Genomic DNA, 20887 nt, shown 5'->3' with positions numbered 1-20887 from the left:
AGATTACACACAGGCTTTTATAGACCATGCTGTGTGCTCACCTCTCATTTAATTCTTCCAGTTCTACATGGTAGGTACTAACAGATCCACAACCACTTACCAATTCCGAACCCAAAAAGCTCTATAAAGTAAGATTTTCTTTTCCCCTTAAATTTGCAACAGATTCATTTGGTAGTAGATCTTTACCTGAACTGGTGTGAGGCTGTTTATAGTCTTAGTTCATACTTTTTGATGCAGAAATTTAATGGCTCGATACAGGGTGCTGCCCAGACCTCACAGGTGGTATTATAAAGTGTCAGGTGCATGTCAGGTATGAGCGCCATGTTGTCTTTCTAAAATTTAAAGAATTTTCCAAAACACTTTTGACCCCAAGAGTTTCAGATGAAAAAGTTGAAGTTAGGTTGAGTGTTTGTTCAACCCTTTGCTGCTGAGTTATATAAGTGGATTTGAAAAAAAAAAGCCATATATGCTTTTTTCAACACTTTAAGGGCCCGTTGAGTGTCATTTAACACATTGTTTCAGTTTGTTAGCCTTGCAGATACTTGTAGAGTTGTAGAAAAAGCCTCAAGAGTGTGTTGTGTTGTATTTGAGACAGAGCCTCTTTCGCCCCAGCTGTAATGCAGTGGCACGATCTTGGTTCACTGCAACCTCCACCTCCCACGTTCAAAAGATTCTCATGCCTCAGCCTCCTGAGTACCTGGGATTACAGGCACGTGCCACCACGCCGGCCTAATTTTTGTATTTTTACTAGAGGTCGGTTTTTGCCATGTTGGCGAGGCTGGTCTTGAACTCCTGGCCTTAAGCAATCTGCCTGTTTTGGTCTCCCAGAATGCTGGGATTACAGGTGTGAGCCACATGCCTGGCCAAGAAGAGTGTTTTTAAAGTCAAGTTCTGAGTCTTTTACAGTTTAATCATCAATAAGCTTCAAACCATTTCTCCCCCCTTTCTGGTTCTGTCCAGGGAATTACTGTGATTATTTCCTTTGAAATATATACTGTGTTTTAGTGTCTTCAGGTAGAGCTGAGCAGGGGAGGGAGTCAAGGTGACTTACACTGCGGTGTTAAGGTTGGAATTATTCCCCTTTATCCTTGGCCATTTAGGAGGCAGTCTTAGCAGGACCAGAATAAATCATCTGATAAATTTCTCGTGAATAAGGAGGATAATGGTGATAAAAATCTCATAAAATTAAAAATAACAGGAGTCTTTGAAGCATATTAAGCTAAAATATCTTTCTCGTCAAAGCAACATACTTTTCATTTTTTTTGCTCCAGGATGCCTCACTCAGAGAAAGAAAGTGATCTTTTTTGCAAGTTAAAATCCTCCACGTAGAAATAAAAACGCTTTTACACTGTTGGTGGGAGTGTAAGTTGATTCAACCATTGGGGAAGACAGTGTGGCGATTCCTCAAGGATCTAGAACTAGAAATACCATTTGACCCAGCAATCCCATTACTGGGTATATACCCAAAGGATTATAAATCGTGCTGCTCTAAAGACACATGCACATCTATGTTTATTGCGGCACTATTCACAATAGCAAAGACTTGGAACCAACCCAAACGTCCATCAGTGATAGACTGGATTAAGAAAATGTGGCACATATACACCATGGAATACCGTGTAGCCATAAAAAAGGATGCGTTCGCGTTCATGTCCTTTGCGGGACATGGATGAAGCTGGAAACCATCATTCTCAGCAAACTATCACAAGGACAGAAAACCAAACACCACATGTTCTCACTCATAGGTGGGAATTGAACAATGAGATCACTTGGACACAGGGCAGGGAACATCACACACTGGGGCCTGTTGGGGGCTGGGGGGCTGGGGGAGGGACAGCATTAGGAGAAATACCTAATGTAAATGATGAGTTGATGGGTGCAGCAAACCAACATGGCACATGTATACCTATGTATCAAACCTGCACATTGTGCACATGTATCCTAGAACTTAGAGCATAATTAAAAAAACAAAAATCCTCCGCGTTAGGCTTTATTTCTGTTAAACATGATGTTTTTGCTTAAACTTTGATCACATGTTCCATGCTTTTTGTCTTAAGGGATTATTATGTCTCACTTTAGATTTTTTGGTTGAATATTTTATGCGTGGTATATGCTTTGGAAAATTAGCCTCACAATGCAGTGGAGTATTGGTGAGCATTAAGGGAGCTAAGCATATAAAGGATAGCCTGTGCTCGTTTCTTAGGAAGACGGAGTTTAATTTCTTCTTTTCTTAAAATAAACATATGGTATAACAAAAATTATATATTTGGTCTTTGTCCCTGGTTCCTGGCATAGAGCTCCTAAAACCCTTGGAGTTTCCTGATAGGATGAGGTCCAGTCACCAGAGAAAGCAGCCACATGATTAGAGGATTAAATCTATTGTCCCAGCCCCACAACTTCTGGATAGAGGGAAGGGTTGGAGATTGAGTTTAGTCACCAGTGGCCAATAATTGAATCAATCACGCTGATGTGAGAAGGCCTGGAGAAAACTGAAATGGGTCTAAGGGAGCTTCTGGGCAGTGCTGGGAGGACAGTGAGCCCAGAGATGGAGACTGTATGCCAGCCCCACCCCAACAAGAGTTGGTGTTGGGAATCAGAGAATTGGTGTTGGAACAGCAGGTATCTTTTTTTGTTTGTTTGAGGTGGAGTTTCACTCTTGTTGCCCAGGCTGGAGTGCAAATGGCGCCATCTCGGCTCATTGCAACCTCTGTCTCCTGGGTTCAAGTAATTTTCCTGCTTCAACCTCCCAAGTAGCTGGGATTACAGGCATGTGTCACCACACCTGCCTAATTTTTATATTTTTAGTAGAGACAGGATTTCACCACGTTGGTCAGGCTGGTCTCGAATTCCTGACCTCAGGTGAGCCATGTGTCTCAGTCTCCCAAAGTGCTGGGATTACAGGCATGAGCCACCATGACCAGCCAAGGAACAGCAGGTATCTTATCTGTTTGTGTCACCTGGTCCTGATCTTCTCTTACAGTATCTGACCAAGCAAGTGGAGCTTCTTCGGCAGATGAACGAACAACATGCAAAGGTTTATGAACAATTAGACATCACAGCAAGGGAACTGGAAGAAACAAATCAAAAATTAGTTGCTGACAGCAAGGCCTCACAGCAAAAGATTCTGAGGTAAATTTTCTAGAATCTGACAAGGCCTAGAGGGAAGTTCTTTAGTATAAACTAGAATAGAACATGGCTGCAGTGGGTTTGGGTCAATATGGGATAAGGTTTAATTTAATTCTTTCTGGAGAATGGAGATTAAATAGATGTCCTTTCCAATTAAGAAAGCCCAGTGTGAGTGGTTCGCATCTAATCTCTCCTCACCGCTTTTGCCCTTGATTCAGTATGACAAGCAGCAGTGGCTTCTGTCTGTTCCTTACAGCCTGACTGAAACGATTGAATGCCTGCAAACCAACATTGATCACCTGCAGAGCCAAGTGGAGGAGCTGAAGTCATCTGGCCCAGGGAGAAGGAGCCAAGGGAAGTGTGACCAGGAGAAACCGGCACCCAGCTTTGCATGTCTGAAGGAGCTGTATGATCTCCGCCAGTAAGAGCCTACCTGTCTGTGGAGTTACAGCAGGGACTGTCTGATGTCATTGGCACATTCTGAATTCCAGTAGATTGAAAGTACCATTTTAAGAAGTGTCACTTAGCTATTAAGCTACCATTGGTTTGAACAAAATCACTTAAACATGTAAATTACACAGTTCTTATATATTAGTAATTCTCATTTTGAAAGTCTTGGAGCACTGATTTCAGGGCTTTTAATGTGTTAAATCATAGTTTAAGATGAATTACTTCTGATAGACTATAGATTTGGGAGTTGTGTTTTACATTAGAGTGAAGAAAAATAGAAATATTGGTAAAACAAAAATTCAAGCAAACAGAAGATCTTTTGCTTAAAGAAATACCTTTATAATTTAGAGTTACAAGTCTGAATCTTTAATTAAAGTATTTATGGAACACTTGTTGTATGGCAAGCTCTATGCCAGACCTGAGGGCTGGTGAGCAAAATAGAGTTCCTACCCGTGAGCTTTCAGTCTAATGGAACGGCAGATAAGCAAATAAAAACACAAATAAATAGTCAAGGAAGGTGCCTTGGACTGAGCAGGAGAAACCAGGTGGTTCATTTGGTGGGTCTCAACCTTGGCTGCACATCAGATCACCTGTGGAGTTTTTCAAAATGCAGATACCAACACATTCCCTCAGGCCTAAATCAGAATTTCTAGGTGTGGGTAAAAAGCTGCCCAGGCAATTCTGATGAACATTCCTGGTTAAATACCACAGCAACAGTAATTTGCTGTAGTGATTCAATCGTAATTATGTATTATGAATCATTTGGAGAGCCTTTAGAAACCTTCAGGCCAGGTAGCAGACCAACTAGGTTGGAATCTGTGGGTTGGGACCCAGGCACCAGTACTTTTTAAGGTTTCCCTTGTGAGGTCATTGGCATACTGCCAGTCTTTGGGAATAGATGTTCTCTAGTACTTTTAACATTAAAAAAAGATTCATTGCAAAAACTGAGTTTGCTTTCATGTGTTTATTTACCAGCCTCACACAGTTCCATTTTAGCCACTGCTCCAGTGTGGCTAAAAATCAGTCACTGTCGGCCAGATGCAGTGGCTCACACCTGTTAATCCCAGCACTTTGGGAGGCCGAGGCAGGAGGATCACCTGAGGCTGGGAGACCAACCAGCCTGACCAACATGGAGAAACCCCGTCTCTACTAAAAATACAAAATTAGCCAGGCATGATGGCGCATGCCTAAAATCCCACCTACTTGGGAGGCTGAGGCAGGAGAGTTGCTTGAACCCAGGAGGCTGAGGTTGCAATGAGCTGAGATACTCCACTGCACTCCAGCCTGGCGACAGAGTGAGACTCCATCTCAAAAAAAAGAAAAAAAAATCAGTCACTGTCACAGCTCATCAAATTTATTTAGTTGAAAAAAAATCACCAGTCTTCCTCACTTCATTCTCAGTGGACCTGTGTAATATATTCTTTCAATATTTTTTTCCCTAGACACTTCGTGTATGATCATGTGTTCGCTGAGAAGATCACTTCCTTGCAAAGTCAGCCAAGCCCTGATGAAGAGGAAAATGAGCACTTGAAAAAAACGGTGACAATGTTGCAGGCCCAGCTGAGCCTGGAGCGGCAGAAGCGGGTGACTATGGAGGAGGAATATGGGCTCGTGTTAAAGGAGAACAGTGAACTGGAGCAGCAGCTGGGGGCCACGGGTGCCTACCGAGCACGGGCGCTGGAACTAGAGGCTGAGGTGGCAGAGATGCGACAGATGTTGCAGTCAGAGCATCCATTTGTGAATGGGGTCGAGAAGCTGGTGCCAGACTCTCTGTTTGTTCCTTTCAAAGAACCCAGCCAGAGCCTGCTGGAAGAGATGTTCCTGACTGTGCCGGAACCACATAGAAAGCCTCTCAAGCGCAGCAGCAGTGAGACGATCCTCAGCAGCCTGGCAGGGAGTGACATCGTGAAGGGCCATGAGGAGACCTGCATCAGGAGGGCCAAGGCTGTGAAACAGAGGGGCATCTCCCTTCTGCACGAAGTGGACACACAGTACAGTGCCCTGAAGGTGAAGTATGAAGAGCTGCTGAAGAAGTGCCAACAGGAACAGGACTCCCTGTCACACAAGGCCGTGCAGACCTCCAGGGCTCCGGCCAAGGACCTGACTGGAGTGAACGCCCAGTCTGAGCCTGTTGCCAGCAGCTGGGAACTGGCCTCTGTCAACCCAGAGCCCGTCAGTTCACCTACAACACCTCCAGAATACAAAGCGTTGTTTAAGGAGATCTTTAGTTGCATCAAGAAAACTAAGCAGGAAATAGATGAACAGAGAACAAAATACCGATCACTCTCCTCTCATTCTTAATTGAACCTCTAGCTCTACTACTAATTTGCCTATTGCCTATCACCTCTCTCTCCCATTCAGACAAGTGTTTGTAGACTCAGAAGCCTGATGTTGCTCATGACATTTGCCTCATTGCTTTGCTTATTTAGCAAATGCATACAATGAGGAAAGGAGGTGGCTACTGGTATCAGTTCTCTGATCCACTTCCATTTAAGCTCCCCAGGAAATCCCATGACAAACTGGCCTCTGGCTGGTGCATTGATTAGACTTCAGTTCCTGAAAAGGACCAGTGGAGGGAAGAGCTATACTTATGGAGAAGTAGGCCTGGAGTTACTACAGTATGGGGGAAAAGGGCCGAGTTGGCACAAAGCTAAGGCAATTCCTATTGCTTCCTTGCACAACTTCTCAAAATGATGTCAGAGGGCTGTCAAACTCAAGTATCTTTTGCAAACACTGAATACTGTGAATTCATTAAGAAGAATGTTCAAGAGAAAAGCAGGGGTCTAATCCAAAAGAAATGTCATTAACAAATACTCCAAATCCTTGAGTTTTATTGTATCTGAACTAGTTGAACTGTGACTGACAGGTAATCCTAATATATACAAATCCATCTGAATACCAAATTGAGATGGCAAATTTTTGTTTGATCCAAGTTAGCTTGTTAGCATACGCCCTAGAGGGCCTCCGCTCCTACATTCTAATGTTTCTATTGAAAGCTGTAGCCTTTAGGATACGTGAACATGTAAATCTTTCATCACTTTCTCAAATTCAAACTAAAGGGGAAAGATCAAACCTCTTGCCTCCTACCTGTGTTCTGAGCTGGCTGACTTGCCAGCCACAAGCAGCTCTTCCTGAGTTCTGTAAATGTTTTGATTTGTTGCAGAAATTCCTGTCTACATTATTAAGCAGTATTGATGTTCTGACTGTGGAAACATATCCTCTTACTTGTATACTTTTAATTTAAAACTATTTAAGAACTGAGGTTCCGATTATTGTATATATTTTTCTAAAAACCAAATAAAGCTACCTATGAAAGTGAATAAATAGGATCTACTGTGTGTCTTACTTTCAGTATAAGCCATTTCACTCTTATAACCAACTGTTCACTTTTTTTTCTTCCAACAAATATCACTAGAAAGATTGACAGTGATTTTTTTCCTATTTTAAATAGGGAATCCTTGGATTTGTATAACTTAATAGCACAAATTCTGCTCATATTGCTAAATGTTCATTAAAACTACTCGACAAACATTTTCAAATTTACTCTAATTTTCACTATTTCAGAAATGTCAGACTTGGTTCTGAATTAATAGCATTTGACTGATTCTCAAAACATTTGATGATAGCAAAGAAACTGTGCTATTCAAACATTAAAATGGGCATTGAATCTAAATTACTTTTGCTTTTGGATTAAGTTTTTAAAAACAGGTAAAACGTCCTTTTAAAATTTCGCTTTGTAAAGCAGCGGTACCCAATTTTTTGGCACCAGGGACTGGTTTTATGGAAGATAGTTTTTTCCACAGACCCAAGGTTGCAGGGGATGGTTTCAGGATGAAACTTCCACCTCAGATCATCAGGAATTAGTTCTCATAAGGAATGCACAACCTAGATCCCTCACATGCGCAGTTCACAATAGGGTTTGCACTCCCTATGAGAATCTAATGCCACTGCTGATCTGACCGGAGGGGGAGCTCAGGTGGTAATGCGAGCGATGAGGAGCAGCTGTGAAGACACGTGAAGCTTCACTCTCTGACCTACTGCTTACCTCCTGCTGCGCAGCCCGGTTCATCATAGGTCATGGACCATACTAGACCACGGCCTGGGGGTTAGGGATCCCTTCTCAGTCCATCTCCTCCCTGGAATCATCTGTTTGCCAGTTTTATGTGTATTCTCCTAAAATATGTGCATAAATTAGCACAACTGCTTTTTTTGTCACCCTGCATTTTTAAGCAAATAAGCATAGGCACTCTTCATCTTACATTTTTATTGAACCATGTATCTTTATCTGATGATGTACTTTTCTAATAGCAGCTACATAGTATCCCAGTTTATGGATATGTAATAATTTGTTTAAATAGTACCTAGTGAGCAGATTGTTCTAGTCTTTTGCTACTACCAAAGAAAAAGCCTGTAATGAACAGTCTTATATATGTCTATGGACATTTGTGATTCTAGAAAATGTATTACTAGAAGTTGAGTAAAAAGGCATTTTGCAATTACTTTCCAGAGTTTATTGATACTCCCATTAGCAATGGATGAGGATGTCTATTTTTTCATACTTATGCCAAGAAACTTTTTGACCTTTGCCAAACTAATAGAAAAATGGTGTTTTCCTTGTAGCTTATATTTGCATTTCTATTAATAAGACAGTATTTTTTAATCTGTTAGCCATTTGTAGTCTCCTTTGCCTATTTAAAGAGCTCTAGTACTTTATACATGCAGTTTTGCAGTTAGAAGTTTGAAAATGTTTTGTCCCAGATTATCTTAATTTTTATCTGATTTTTTTGCTGTGTTTTGTTTTGAGAAGGTCTTGCTCTGTTTCCTAGGCTAGAGTGTGATGGCATGAACACGGCTCACTGCAGCCCTTGACTTATGGGCCCAAGCAATCCTCCCACTTCAGCCTTCGTACGAGAGGTGCGTGCCACCATGCTTAGCTAATTTTTTAACTTTTGGTAGAGATGGGGTTTCGCTGTGTTGCCCAGGCTGGTCTCCAACTCCTGGGCTCAAGCAATCTGCCCTGTCTTGGCCTCCCAAAGGTAACTCCAAAGGCAACTCCTGGGATTACAGGCATGAGCCACCACGTCCAGCAGTTTTTACCTTGTTAATGGACTTTTTTTCTACCAAGCACAATTTTATGTATATGAATTTATTTATTTATTTATTTATTTATTTATTTATTTATTTTATTTTTTATTTTTTTGAGTGGGAGAGACAGCGTCTTACTCTTGCCCAGGCTGGAGTGCAATGGCACGATCTCAACTCACTGCAACCTCCACCTCCCACGTTCATGCAATTCGCATGCCTCAACCTTCCCAAGTTGAATAGCTGGGACTGCAGGCACGTGCCACCATACCTGGCAAACTTTTTGTATTTTTAGTAGAGATGGGGTTTTGCCATGTTGGCCAGGCTGATCTCGAACTCTTGGCCTCAAGTGATCTGCCTGCCTTGGCCTCCCAAAGTGCTGGGAATACAGGTGTGAGCCACCACACCTGGCCACTTTTATGTATATGAATCTTTAACATGTCTCTGTGTTTAAGAGTTCTTTGATCCATCTGAAGTCTATCCACCAACGCTTGAAATGCCACCCATATTAGTACTAAATGTCTGCATGAATTTTAACCTATTTCTGTTCTAGAATCTGATTTTCATGTACCTAATGCAGTTCTAAATTTTTATTTTTTATTGTCTTATTTATTTTGCAGTTTTAAGTTGCTGTACTTGGATATTTATATTTTTCATAACTGCTAAGGGGAAGTTAAACTTTTCTCATTATTCTTTCAGAATTTTCCTGGATTTTTTTTTTTGTTTGCATTTTTTCCCCCAATATGAACTTTAAAATTAGCTTGTCTGGTTCTTGAGGGGAAATTGATACTTCTATTGAGATCAAGTTAAATAAATAGATTAATAAGAACAGGCTTAATCATACAGAGGCTTCTATCTAAAAACATGACTGTATGTTTTTTTTTGAGATGGGGTCTCCCTCTGTCACCCAGGCTGAAGTGCAGTGGTGTGTTCTCGGCTCAGTGCAACCTCTGCCTCCTGAGTAGCTAGGATTACAGGCACCCACCACCACGCCCAGCTAATTTTTGTATTTTTAGTAGAGACGGGGTTTTACCATGTTGGCCAGGCTGGTCACGAACGGCTATATGTTTTTCCATTTGTTCAAATGGTCTTTGTGTGTCTCAGTTTTCAAATTTTTACCATTTAGGTCTCGCATATTTTTAAAGGTTTGTCTTTTGGATGTTGGAAATGGGATTTTTCTTCTGCTATACTTTGTAACTAGTTGTGTATAGAAAAGCTATTGATTTCAGCTATCTTGTTGAATTATGGTATCTTTTATTCAACTCCTTTGATATACCTGGAAAAATACTGTTTGGCTACTTAATTTTTATACTTGTTTAAATGCTCTGAAATATCCAAAATATTAAATATGGTGAGAGTAAAATTGCTTGTCTGAATCCTAAACAATATGTCCATTGTTTGATTTAGCATAATACTGGATTTTTTTATTAATCAGGAATCCATGTATTCCTGTTTTAAGAATTTATATCAAAAATGAGACAGGCACAGTGGTGTGCACCTATAGTCCCAGTTATTTGGCAGGCTGAGGCAGGAGGCTCACTTGAGCCCAGGAGTTCAAGGCTATAATGCACTATTACCGCACCTGTGAATAGCCACTGTACTCCAGCCTGGGCAATATAGTGGGATCCTGTCTCTAAAAAAAGAAAAAGAACTATACATATTTTTGTTATTTCATCAAATAAAACTGTTTATTTTCATTTTTCCCCTTCCTTTGTTATATACGTAGCTATATCCTCTTATGTTCTTTTTATTGTATATATTTAATATGTTCAACGTTTTGATATACTTGATATATACAGTATATCAAGGTCAAGCAAATTAACATACCCATGTGTGTGATAAGAGTCAAGCAAATTAACATACCCATCATAACATACCCATCATAACATACCCATGTGTGTGATAAGAGTACCTAAAATCAACTCTCTTGGCAAATTACCAGTATATGATATAATTTTATTAACTATAAGCCCTCATGATGTCTATTAGATCTCTTAGGCTCATCCATCCTATATAACTGCAATGTTGACTTACGTCTTCCCATTTCTCCCACCCGGTAACCACTATTTTACTGTTTTTGTTGTTGTTGATGTTTGTTTGTTTTAAAGATTCTACATATAAGTGGGATCATGCAGCATTTTTCTTCCTGTGTCTAGCTTACTTCATTTAACATGATGTCCTCCTCCAGCTTCATCCCTGTTGTTGCAAATGGCAGGACTTCCCTTTTTAATGCTGAAGTTCCATGGTATGTATGTAAATTATTATGGCATCATTTCTTTATCCATTCGTCTGTTGATGGACACCTTGGTTGTTTCCATATGTTGGCTCCTGTGAATAATGCTTCAGTGAACATGGGAACACAGTTATCTTTACAAGGTGGTGATTTTGTTTCCTTTAGGCATATGCCCAGGAGCGGGGTTGCTGTATCATACAGTAGTTCTATCTTTAAGAGCATCCATACTGTTTTCCACAGTGCAGCACCAGTCTGCATTCTGATCAACAGTGTACAAATGTTCAGTTTTCTCTACAACTTCACCACTTGCTATTTGTCTTTTTGATAAAAGCTATCCTAACCTGTGAGATAACTCATTGTTCTTTTTATTTGCATTTTCTTGATGATTAGTGATGTTGAGCCACCTATATCCCTGCTGGCCATTTTTATGTCTTTGAAGAAATGACTATTCAGATGCTTTGCCCATTTTAAAATCAGGTTATTCATATGAATGCTATTGAGTTCCCTATATATTTTGCTTATTAACCCCTTATTAGATATATAGTTTGCAAGTATTTTCTCCCAGTGCATAGGCTGCCTTTTCATGTTGTTGATTGTTTCCTTTGCTGTACAGAAGCTTTTGTTTGAGGTAGTTTGTTTTGTTTTTGCTTTTGTTGTCTGTACTTTTGGTATCCCAGTCAAAACATCATCGCCAAGATTAATGTCAAAGACCTTTTTCTCTGTTTTTTTTTTTCTTAAGGTTTTATGGTTTCAGTTCTTAAAATAGGTTTTTTTGTTTGTTTTTGTTTTTGAGATGGTGTCTCGCTTTGTCCCCCAGACTGGAGTTCAGTGGCACGATCTTGGCTCACTGCAACCTCCATCTCTCAGGTTCTAGTGATTCTCCTGCCTCAGCCTCCTGAGCAGCTGGGATTATAGGCACGCTTCACCACGCCTTGCTAATTTTTGTATTTTTGATAGAGTCGAGGTTTTGCCACGTTGGCCAGCCTGGTCTCAAACTCCTGACCTAAAGTGATCTGCTTGCCTCAGCCTCCCAAAGTACTGGGATTACAGGTGTGAGCCACTGTGCCCAGCCTAAAAATAGGTTTTTAATCCATTTTGAGTTGATTTTTGTGTAAGGTGTAAGATAAGAGTTCAACTTCATTCTTTTGCATGTAGATATACACATTTTCCATATATAAAATCATGTCATCTGCAAACAGGAACAATTTGACTTCTTTCTGATTTGGATGCCTTTTTTTTGTTTTTGGACAGAGTCTCTGTCGCCCAGGCTGGAGTGCAGTGGCACAATCTCAGCTTATTGCAACCTCCGCCTTCTAGATTCAAGCGATTCTCCTGCCTCAGCCTCCCAAGTAACTGGGATTACAGGCTTACACCACCACGCCTGGCCAATTTTTGTATTTTTAGTAGAGTAGGGGTTTCACCATGTTTGCCAGGCTAATCTCGAACTCCTGACCTCAGGTGATCCGCCCGCCTCAGCCTCCCAAAGTGCTGGGAGGACAGGTGTGAGCCACCAGCCTTTCATTTTTCCTATGCAATTGCTATAATTAGGACTTCCAGTGTTTTGTTGAATGGAAGTGGTAAGAGTGGGCATTCCTTTTAATCTGTTGATTTTTTAATCATGAATGTTTGTTCATTTTCAGATGCTTTTTCTGCATCTGTTGAGAAAATTATATGGTTTTTGTCCTTCGTTCAGTTAATGTGGTATATCACATTTATTGACACACCACATATATTGAACCATACTTACATCCCATGGATAAATCCAACTTTATTTGTTTTGGAGACAGGGTCTCACTCTGTCACTCAGGCTGGAGTGCAGTGGTGGTCATAGCTCACTGCAGTCTCAAACTCCTGGGCTCAAGCAATCCTCCTGCCTCAGCTTTCCAAGTAGCTGAGACTATATGCACACAGCACCACACCTGGCTAATTAAAAAAAAATTATTTTTTTGCAGAGATGGGGTTTTGCTATATTGCCCAGGCTGGGATAAATCCCACTTGATCATGGTGAATGAGCCTTTTAATGTAATGAATTTGGTTTGCTAGTTCTGGTGAGGTTTTTGCAGCTGTGTTCATCAAGGATATTGATCTAATTTTCTTTCCTTTTCTTTCTTTCTTTTTTTTTTTTTCTTTTAAGATGGAGTCTCTCTCTGTCACCCAGGCTAGAGTGCAGTGGCACCATCTCGGCTCACTGCAACCTCCGCCTCCCAGGTTCTAGTGATTCTCTGGCCTCAGCTTCCCGAGTAGCTGGTATTAACAGGCATGCGCCACCACTCTTGGTTAATTTTTGTAATTTTTAGTAGAGACGGGGTTTCACCATTTTGGCCAGGATGTTCTCGAACTCCTGTCCTCAGGTGATCTGCCCATCTTGGCCTCGCAGTGTTGGGATTACAGGCATGAGCCACTGTCCCCGGCCTAATTTTCTTATAGTTTCCTTGTCTGGATTTGATATCAGGGTAGTTCTGGCCTTGTAAACATAGTTTGAAAGTATTCCTTTTCATCAAATTTTTGGAAGTTTCAGAAAGATTGGTATTAGTTTTCCATAAATGTTTAGTTGAATTCGGCAATGATGCCACCAGGTCCTAGGCTTTTCTTTGATGGCAGACTGTTTTAAATTATTGATTCAACCTTCTTGAACTCATTGGTCAGACTTTCTGTGTCTTTGTGATTCAGTCTTGGTAGGCTGTATGTGTCTAGGAACTCATCCATTCCTTGTAGGTTATCTAGTTTGCTGGTAATTTTTTATGGTAGTCTCTTAGGTTCCTTTGTATTTCTTTTTTTTTTTTGAGACAGAGTCTTGCTCTGTCTCCCAGGCTGGAGTGCAGTGGTGTGATCTTGGCTCACTGCAACCTCCATCTCACGGGTTCCAGCAATTCTCCCGCCTAAGCCTCCCCAGTAGCTGAGATTACAGGCGTGTGCCACCACACCCAGCTAATTTTTTTTTTTTTTTGCAGTGGAGTTTTGCTCATGTTGCCCAGGCTGCAGTGCAATGGCATGGTCTTGGCTTACTGCAACTTCCGCCTCCCAGGTTCTCCTGCCTCAGCCTCCCAAGTAGCTGGGATTACAGGAACCCGCTACCATGCCTGGCTCATTTTCTGTATTTTTAGTAGAGAGAGGGTTTCACCATTTTGACCAGGGTGGTCTCAAACTCCTGACCTCAAGTGATCCACCTGCCTCGGCCTCCCAAAGTGCTGGGATTACAGGCATGAGCCACCGCGCCTGGCCTGATCCTTTGTATTTCTATGGAATCAGTTGTAATATCTTCCCCTCTCCCTTCTTTCTTTCCTTTCTTTCTTACAAGGTCTCTTTCTGTCACCCAAGCTAGTGGCAGGATCTCAGCTCACTACAACCTTCCCTTCCCAGGCTCAAGTGATTCTCCTACCTCAGCCTCCCAAGTAGCTGGGATTACAGGCACCTGCCACCATGCCTGGCTAATTTCTGTATTTTTTAGTAGAGATGGGGTTCACCATATTGGCCAGGCTGAACTCAAACTCCTGACCTCAAGTGATCCACCTGCCTTGGCCTCCCAAAGTGCTGGGATTATCTTTTTCCATTTCTAATTATATGAGTCTTCTCTATTTTTTGTTAGTCAGCTAGAAGTTTGTCAATTTTATCTTTTCAAGAAACCAACTGAATTTTGTTGATCTTTTCATTTTTTTCAGCTCTGGTCTTTATTATATCCTTTCTTTTATTATTTTTGAGACATAGTCTTGCTCTTGTCTTTATTATTTCCATTTATGTATGTATGTATGTAATTTTGAGATGGAGTCTTGCTCTGTTACCCAGGCTGGAGTGCAGTAGTGTAATCTCACGGCAACCTCTGCCTCCCAGGTTCAAGCGATTCTCCTGCCTCAGCCTTCTGAGTAGCTGGGACTACAGGAGCGTGTTACCATACATGGCTGTTTTTTTTGCATTTTTAGTAGAGATGGGGTTTTGCCATGTTGGTCAGGCTGGTCTCAAACCCCTGACCTCAGGTGATCTGCTCACCTTGGCCTCCCAAAGTGCTGGGATTACAGGCGTTGAGCCACCTCACCTGGCCTATTTCCTTTTATTAACTGGGCCTAGTTCTTTTCATTTTCCTAGTTCCTTAAGGTGTAACATTGGGTTGTTTATGTGAGGTCTTTTCTTTTTGATGTGGGTGGTGATTGCTATAAACTTCTGTCTCAGAGCTGCTTTTGTTGCATTTCATGTTTTGTGTCCATTTTTGTCTCAAGATATTTAAAAAATTTTTCCTTTTAGTTTTTTTCATTGGCCTATTTGTTGTTCAGGAGCATGTTTAATTTCCGCATTATTTGTAAATTTTCTGAAATTCCTCCTGTTACTGATTTCTAGTTTCATACCATTGTGGTTAGAAAAGATACTTAAAGATTGTGCCCTAATATATGATCTGTCCTGGAGAATATTCCATGTATGCTCGAGAAGAATGTGTATTCTGCTGTTGGACGGAATCTCCTGTATATGTCTAGTAGGTCCATTTTGCTTAATGTGTAGTTAAAGTCTGATGCTTTCTTATTGATTTTTTTTGGGGGGGGGGGGGCCTTGATCTTTACTGAAAGTAGGATATTGAAATCCCCTACTACTGTTGTATTACAGTCTATCTCTCCATTCAGATCTTTTCATATTTGCTTTCTATATTTAGGTGCTCAGATGTTGGGTGAATATTTACCATTGTTAAGTGACCCCTTTATCATTACACAGTGACCTTGTCTCATTTTACAGTTTTGACAAAGTTTATTTTAATAATCTGATGTAAGTATAGCTCTCTTGTTCTCTTTTGGTTTCTATTTGCATGAAATACCATTTTCCATTCCTTCCCTTTCAGTCTCTATGTGTCCGTTACAGGTTCAATGAGACTTTTTGGCAGCATATAGTTAGATCTTTTTTTTTTTTTTTAATCCAGCCACTCCCTGTCTTTGGATTATGAAGAGTTAAACCATTTACATTCACAGTAAATGGATTAGAGAATTTAATCCATTTACATTCGCAGTAGAAACTCCTTACCTATGCCTATTGGTAGGTAAGGAGTTACTACTGCTATTTTGTTGCTTTCTGGTTGTTTTGTAGATCCTTTGTTTCTCTCTTACTGTCTTCTTTTGTGATTTATTTTCTCTAGAGTTATGCTTTGATTCGTTTTTATCTTTTGCGTATCTGCTATAGGTTTTTGCTTTGTGGTTATCGTGAAGCTTATGTAAAACACAGTGATAGCAGACTATTTTAAGCAGATAACTTTGATTGCATTAAAACTATACTTTTATTCTACTCCCTCCCACATTTTGTTTTTGAGGTCACAATTTACAAATTTTATATTGTGTATCCCTTAACAAATTAGCTATTAATAGTTTTATCTTTTAACCTTTATACTAAAGATAAGCAATATACACACCACCATTACAGTATTAGAGTATTCCTGAGTTTGACAGTATACTTTTACCAGTTTTATACTTTCATGTGTTTTCATGTTACCAACATCCTTTTCTACCAGCTTGAATTCTCTTTCACATTTTTTTATAAACACAGAGCTGGTGGTGATGAAATGCTTCAGCTTTTGTCTGTCTGGGAAAGTCTTTTTCTCCATTTCTGAAGTTTTGCTGGATAAAGTATTCATGGTTGGCAATTTGTTCTCCTTTAGCACTCTGAATATATCATCCCACTCTCTCCCGGCCTGTAAGGTGTCTGCTGAGAAGTACTAGCCTTATTGGAACTCCCTTATATGTGATCTGCTTCTTTTCTCTAGCTGCTTTTAGGATCTTCCCTTTGTCTTTTGATTTTTGACAATTTGATTATAGTATGTCATGGTATAGTTTTGTTCATATGGAATCTGATTGGAGACTTTTGATATTCTTGCACCTGGATATTTGTATCTTTCTCCAGATCTGGAAAACAGTAGTAAAAAACTACTGTTTTGTGACTTCTTTCTTTCTTCTCCTTAGTGAACTCCTATAACTCAAATATTTGCTCTTTTGATGCTGTCCCATAAATCCCGTAAGCTTTCTTCATTCCTTTTCATTTTGTTCCTCTGGCTGTATTGTCAAATAATCTGTCTTTGAGTCCATAGATTCTCTCTGCTTCATCAATCCTGTTGATGCTCACTATTCTGTTTTTTCATTTCATTCATTGTATTTTTCAACTTCAGAATGGTTTGTAAAGAATAAATAATTTTGATCTATTAGGTTTCTTGATTTGGTTGTTTTCTTGATTTTGTTGAGTTATGTATGTGTATTTTCTTGAAGTTTGCTGTACATCCTTAAAACTATTTTGTCAGGCAGTTCATAAATCCGTTTCTTTAGGGTAGATTTCTGGTGCTTTGTTACTTTGGTGATAGCATGTCTCCCTAATTGTTCTTGATCCTTGTGGTCATATGTTGATGTCTGTACATTGGATGAAGTGTAAGGACTGAATCTAATCTTTGCAGTCTGACTTTGCGTGGAACAGCCCTTCACCAGTGAGCCCATTCAGAGATTCTGGGCAAGTTGTCTGGTGTGGTCTGTGGGCAGGCTTGCTGCTGGAGTCCTTGAGCAGGCTGACCTAGTACGTAGGTCAGCAGATGGATGAGCCTGGTGCTTGCATGCATAGGATTAATCCTGGAACGTAGGTCCAGTGGAGTGGGCCAGTTGATTGGGTCTGCAGGGGTACAACCAGAGCCTGAATCCACAAGGGCAGGCCTGGATCCTGTATCCAGGGAACTGACCTGAAGCCTAGCTCCATAGCCTGGAGCCTGAACCTGCAGGAGTGGGCCTAGGTCCTGGGTCCATAGGGACTGTTCTGGAGCCCCAGTCTGCCAGGGCATGCCTAGCATTGAGGCTTACTGAGGTGTATGCCTGGAACCTGGGTCCACTGGAGCTTGGTGCTGAGGCACACATGGAGCTTGGGTCCACGGGTATTGTACTGGAGCCTGGGATTGTGGGTGCTGGCCTGCAGGCATATATAGCTCAGCCTGGAGCCAGGGTATATAGATACTGGCCTGGAGGCTAGGTCTCTGAGGGATGGATCCTGGCTTGGATCCTGGGGTCCTGGGGGGCTGGCCTAGAATCTGGGTCTGCAGGGGATATTGGAGCCTAGATCTGTGAGGGCCAGCCCGGTGCTGGGGTTTACTCAGATGGGGCTGGACTAGGGTGGAGAGGGGGTGTCTGTTAGAGTGTGAGCTCATGGGTACAGGCCTGGCAGTGGGTATGCTTAGAACCTGTGTTCCTGGGGCAGGCCTGGAGTCTGGCTGGGGCTGGCATGATTTTGGGGTCCAATGTTTACTTCCCTCTCCTTCCTCCAAGTGGAGGGTCTCTCTCTCTCCACCCTGTGCTGCCTGGGGTTGGGGAGGGGGTAAGACAGGTAATGTAAAATTGTCCCTCCTGTCCTCTTCAATACATCTTATTCTGTGGTATACCAAGGTGCTGTAATCTTTCATGGTTCCTTAGCTCTTGTGAAGGTATTTTTGTTTGTGGATAGTTGTTTAAATTCATGTTTCTGCAGGGGGACGAGTGCTGGAAAGTCCTATTCTGACATCCCAAGTTCCCTCAATTTTTTTTAAAAAATAATAGTTCCCTCCTATATTCCTTAAGTTTCTTTTTCTTGCTATTTGAGTTTGGTGTTTTAACCAATTCTTTTTATCAATGTAAGTATTTAAGGCTCTGACTTCTCCACTGAGTCAATTAAGTTCTGCAAGGTGATGGGACTAACATTCTGTGCCATCCCACATGAGCATTTCCCCTTTCAAAGTGAGAAGGAAGGTTAGGATGGAAGAGCTGAGACATACTCCAAATTGCTTTTGGTAACTTTACTTTTCAGGTTCACATATGTTAATAGTTAGAATCAATATACGATCAACCTGTTCAGCAATGTTACCAAATACTTATTTGGCAAAGTACATCCTTGATCAATGCCTTAATGATTCTATAGCTAAAATATTAGATGTTTTATTTTTGGGGGGGTGCGGAAATAGCATAGACTGTCATTTAAACCTTCAGACCAGTGGCTGTGTTGTACAAAAAAAGATGGCAAAAGCCTTAACTATATACCAAAATTCACAACTCACCCAACCTAGCTTACTCTTATTTTTTCCATCCATTTCTAGGGCTGTGCTGTCCAATACTGTTGCAAATAGCCCCATGTGGCATCTGAGCACTTACAATGTGGCTAGTCCAAATTGAGAGTGTTGAGGAAAGTGTAAAATGCCAGATTTTGAAGACTTGGTACAAAAAAAGGTAAAATATTAATTTTTTTATTATATGTTGATGTTTTAGATATTTTGGGCTAAATAATATGCTAAAATGACCTTTTTAAACTATTATGACCTTTTTAAACTATTTTAATGTGGGTGCTAGAAACTTTCAAAATTACGTACGTGACTTACCTCTTTCTAGTGGACAGTGCTGCTCTGTCTCCCTCCATTAGCTCTGTTCCCTCTAGATACATGTAACGCTGAGCCCAACAAGATCGCCTTTCTGTAATCATTTGAAGATAGCACCATGATGCTAGTTTAGTGTTAGCGTTTATTTTAAAAATACACAAAATAGAAATTTTTACATCAAAGTGTGATAACCTCACTTATACATTGTTCCATACTTACCTGGTTTTGTTTGCATCTTTGTGCAAGCATTAAAAGGAGATGGATTTGATTCTGATTTTTTTGCTATGGTTCATGTAAACAGTTGAAACTGCTACATAAAGTAGGTTGTTGTCAAAGGTAAAGTGGCCACAGAATCCCAAGAGTAGAGTAATTCAATTTGGTTTAATGAAATTGGTGGTCTTAGCAGATAGATAATCCAAGACTAAATATTGTCTTCTAGGCATTTTAAAAATTAAAAACTTTGAGGTTTTCTTCATGTTGTAAACATAACTTAGACCTTGTTGGCATTAAGTTTACAAAAGAAAATATTAAACCATGATTTTTATCATCCTGCCCATGTCAGTATACACTCTCTTTATTATGAGAATGAAACCAAATAAGCCAAATACATCAGGAATTTCAAATAGTACTGCAAAGAAGGTCCCAGCTGGTCTCTTCTGGGAGTGATCTAACTTAAGCTGACCCTGTCACTGGCTGAGGATAATCCCTTCTGTCCACTGCACCATGCAATGCCACAGGCCATGAGATGGTCAGTTCCTCTTGCTCTGTGTCGTCTGAAGCAAGTCGAGGCTCTACTTCTGGTTCCGCCCTTCTTCCTTGGGCTTAGATTTGCTGGGTTAGTGGTTTGCTACTATTGTCAAGACTGTACTGTCCCTTTAAGGTACCACATGCCACCATAGCTTACACAGCAGTCCTATGAGAGAGAAACAGGGTAAGTGCAGATTTTTGCAGGTAAGGGAGCTAACTACATTCTGTCCACAATATCAACACTTGATTTATGATCAGTGAATAGAATACAAATAGAATACAAATCAAAAACTGCCTAAGCATACCACCATGGTTACTACCAGCCACCCTCTCCTCAGGGGTAGTTTTTTTTTTGAGACAGAATTTTGCTTATTGCCCAGGCTGGAGTGCAATGGCACAATATTGGCTCACTGCAACTGCCGCCTCCCAGGTTCAAGCGATTCTCCTGCCTCAGCCTCCCAAGTAGCTGGGATTACAGGCATGCACCACTACACCCGGCTAATTTTGTATTTTTAGTAGAGATGGGGTTTCTCCATGTTGGTCAGGCTGGCTTCGAACTCCTGACCTCAGGTGATCCTCCTGCCTCGGCCTCCCAAAGTGCTGGGATTACAGGCGTGAGCCACTATGCCCGGCCATTCCTCAGGGGTATTTTAAAAGTAAGGGTGGGCCGGGCATGGTGGCTCACGCCTGTACCCAGCTACTGGGGAGGCTGAGGCAGGAAAATTGCTTGAAACTGGGAGGTGGTAGTTGCAGTGAGCCGAGAGTGTGCTATTGCACGCCAGCCTGGGCAACAAGAGCGAAACCCTGTCTCAAAAAAAAAGTGAGGATCTATGAAACACAAATACTGACATGCGCAGAACAAGGGTGCTTAAAAAATAGTATTACTTATATGGCTCTGGATGTTTAATCAA

The 20887-nt window shown here is 41.0% G+C and overlaps 2 protein-coding genes across 8 annotated transcripts in view; one reads left to right on the top strand and one right to left on the bottom strand.

Annotated features, from left to right (window-relative positions):
* The window catches only part of CDR2 (cerebellar degeneration related protein 2), a 30692-nt gene extending 23796 nt beyond the window's left edge, over window positions 1-6896 (top strand). For all 3 annotated transcript variants that reach the window (XM_010388604.2, XM_030924526.1, XM_030924527.1), the window contains 3 exons: window positions 2981-3129; window positions 3383-3547; window positions 5019-6896. In XM_010388604.2, coding sequence (XP_010386906.1) covers window positions 2981-3129; window positions 3383-3547; window positions 5019-5877 — 1173 coding nt within the window. In that variant the 3' untranslated portion in view covers window positions 5878-6896. The remainder of the gene's footprint in view (window positions 1-2980; window positions 3130-3382; window positions 3548-5018) is intronic.
* Window positions 6897-19351: 12455 nt separating this feature from the next.
* POLR3E (RNA polymerase III subunit E) overlaps window positions 19352-20887 on the bottom strand; it is a 37756-nt gene continuing 36220 nt past the window's right edge. For 3 of the 5 annotated variants that reach the window (XM_030924524.1, XM_030924525.1, XM_010388602.2), the window contains exon 21: window positions 19352-20142. In XM_030924524.1, coding sequence (XP_030780384.1) covers window positions 20086-20142 — 57 coding nt within the window. In that variant the 3' untranslated portion in view covers window positions 19352-20085. The remainder of the gene's footprint in view (window positions 20143-20887) is intronic. The other 2 variants (XM_030924522.1, XM_030924523.1) reach the window with 1 other exon arrangement.

The sequence above is a fragment of the Rhinopithecus roxellana genome, chromosome 20, assembly GCF_007565055.1.
Source record: "Rhinopithecus roxellana isolate Shanxi Qingling chromosome 20, ASM756505v1, whole genome shotgun sequence".
NCBI classification, from domain to species: Eukaryota; Metazoa; Chordata; class Mammalia; order Primates; family Cercopithecidae; genus Rhinopithecus; species Rhinopithecus roxellana.
This window is presented reverse-complemented; position numbering and strand designations above follow the sequence as displayed.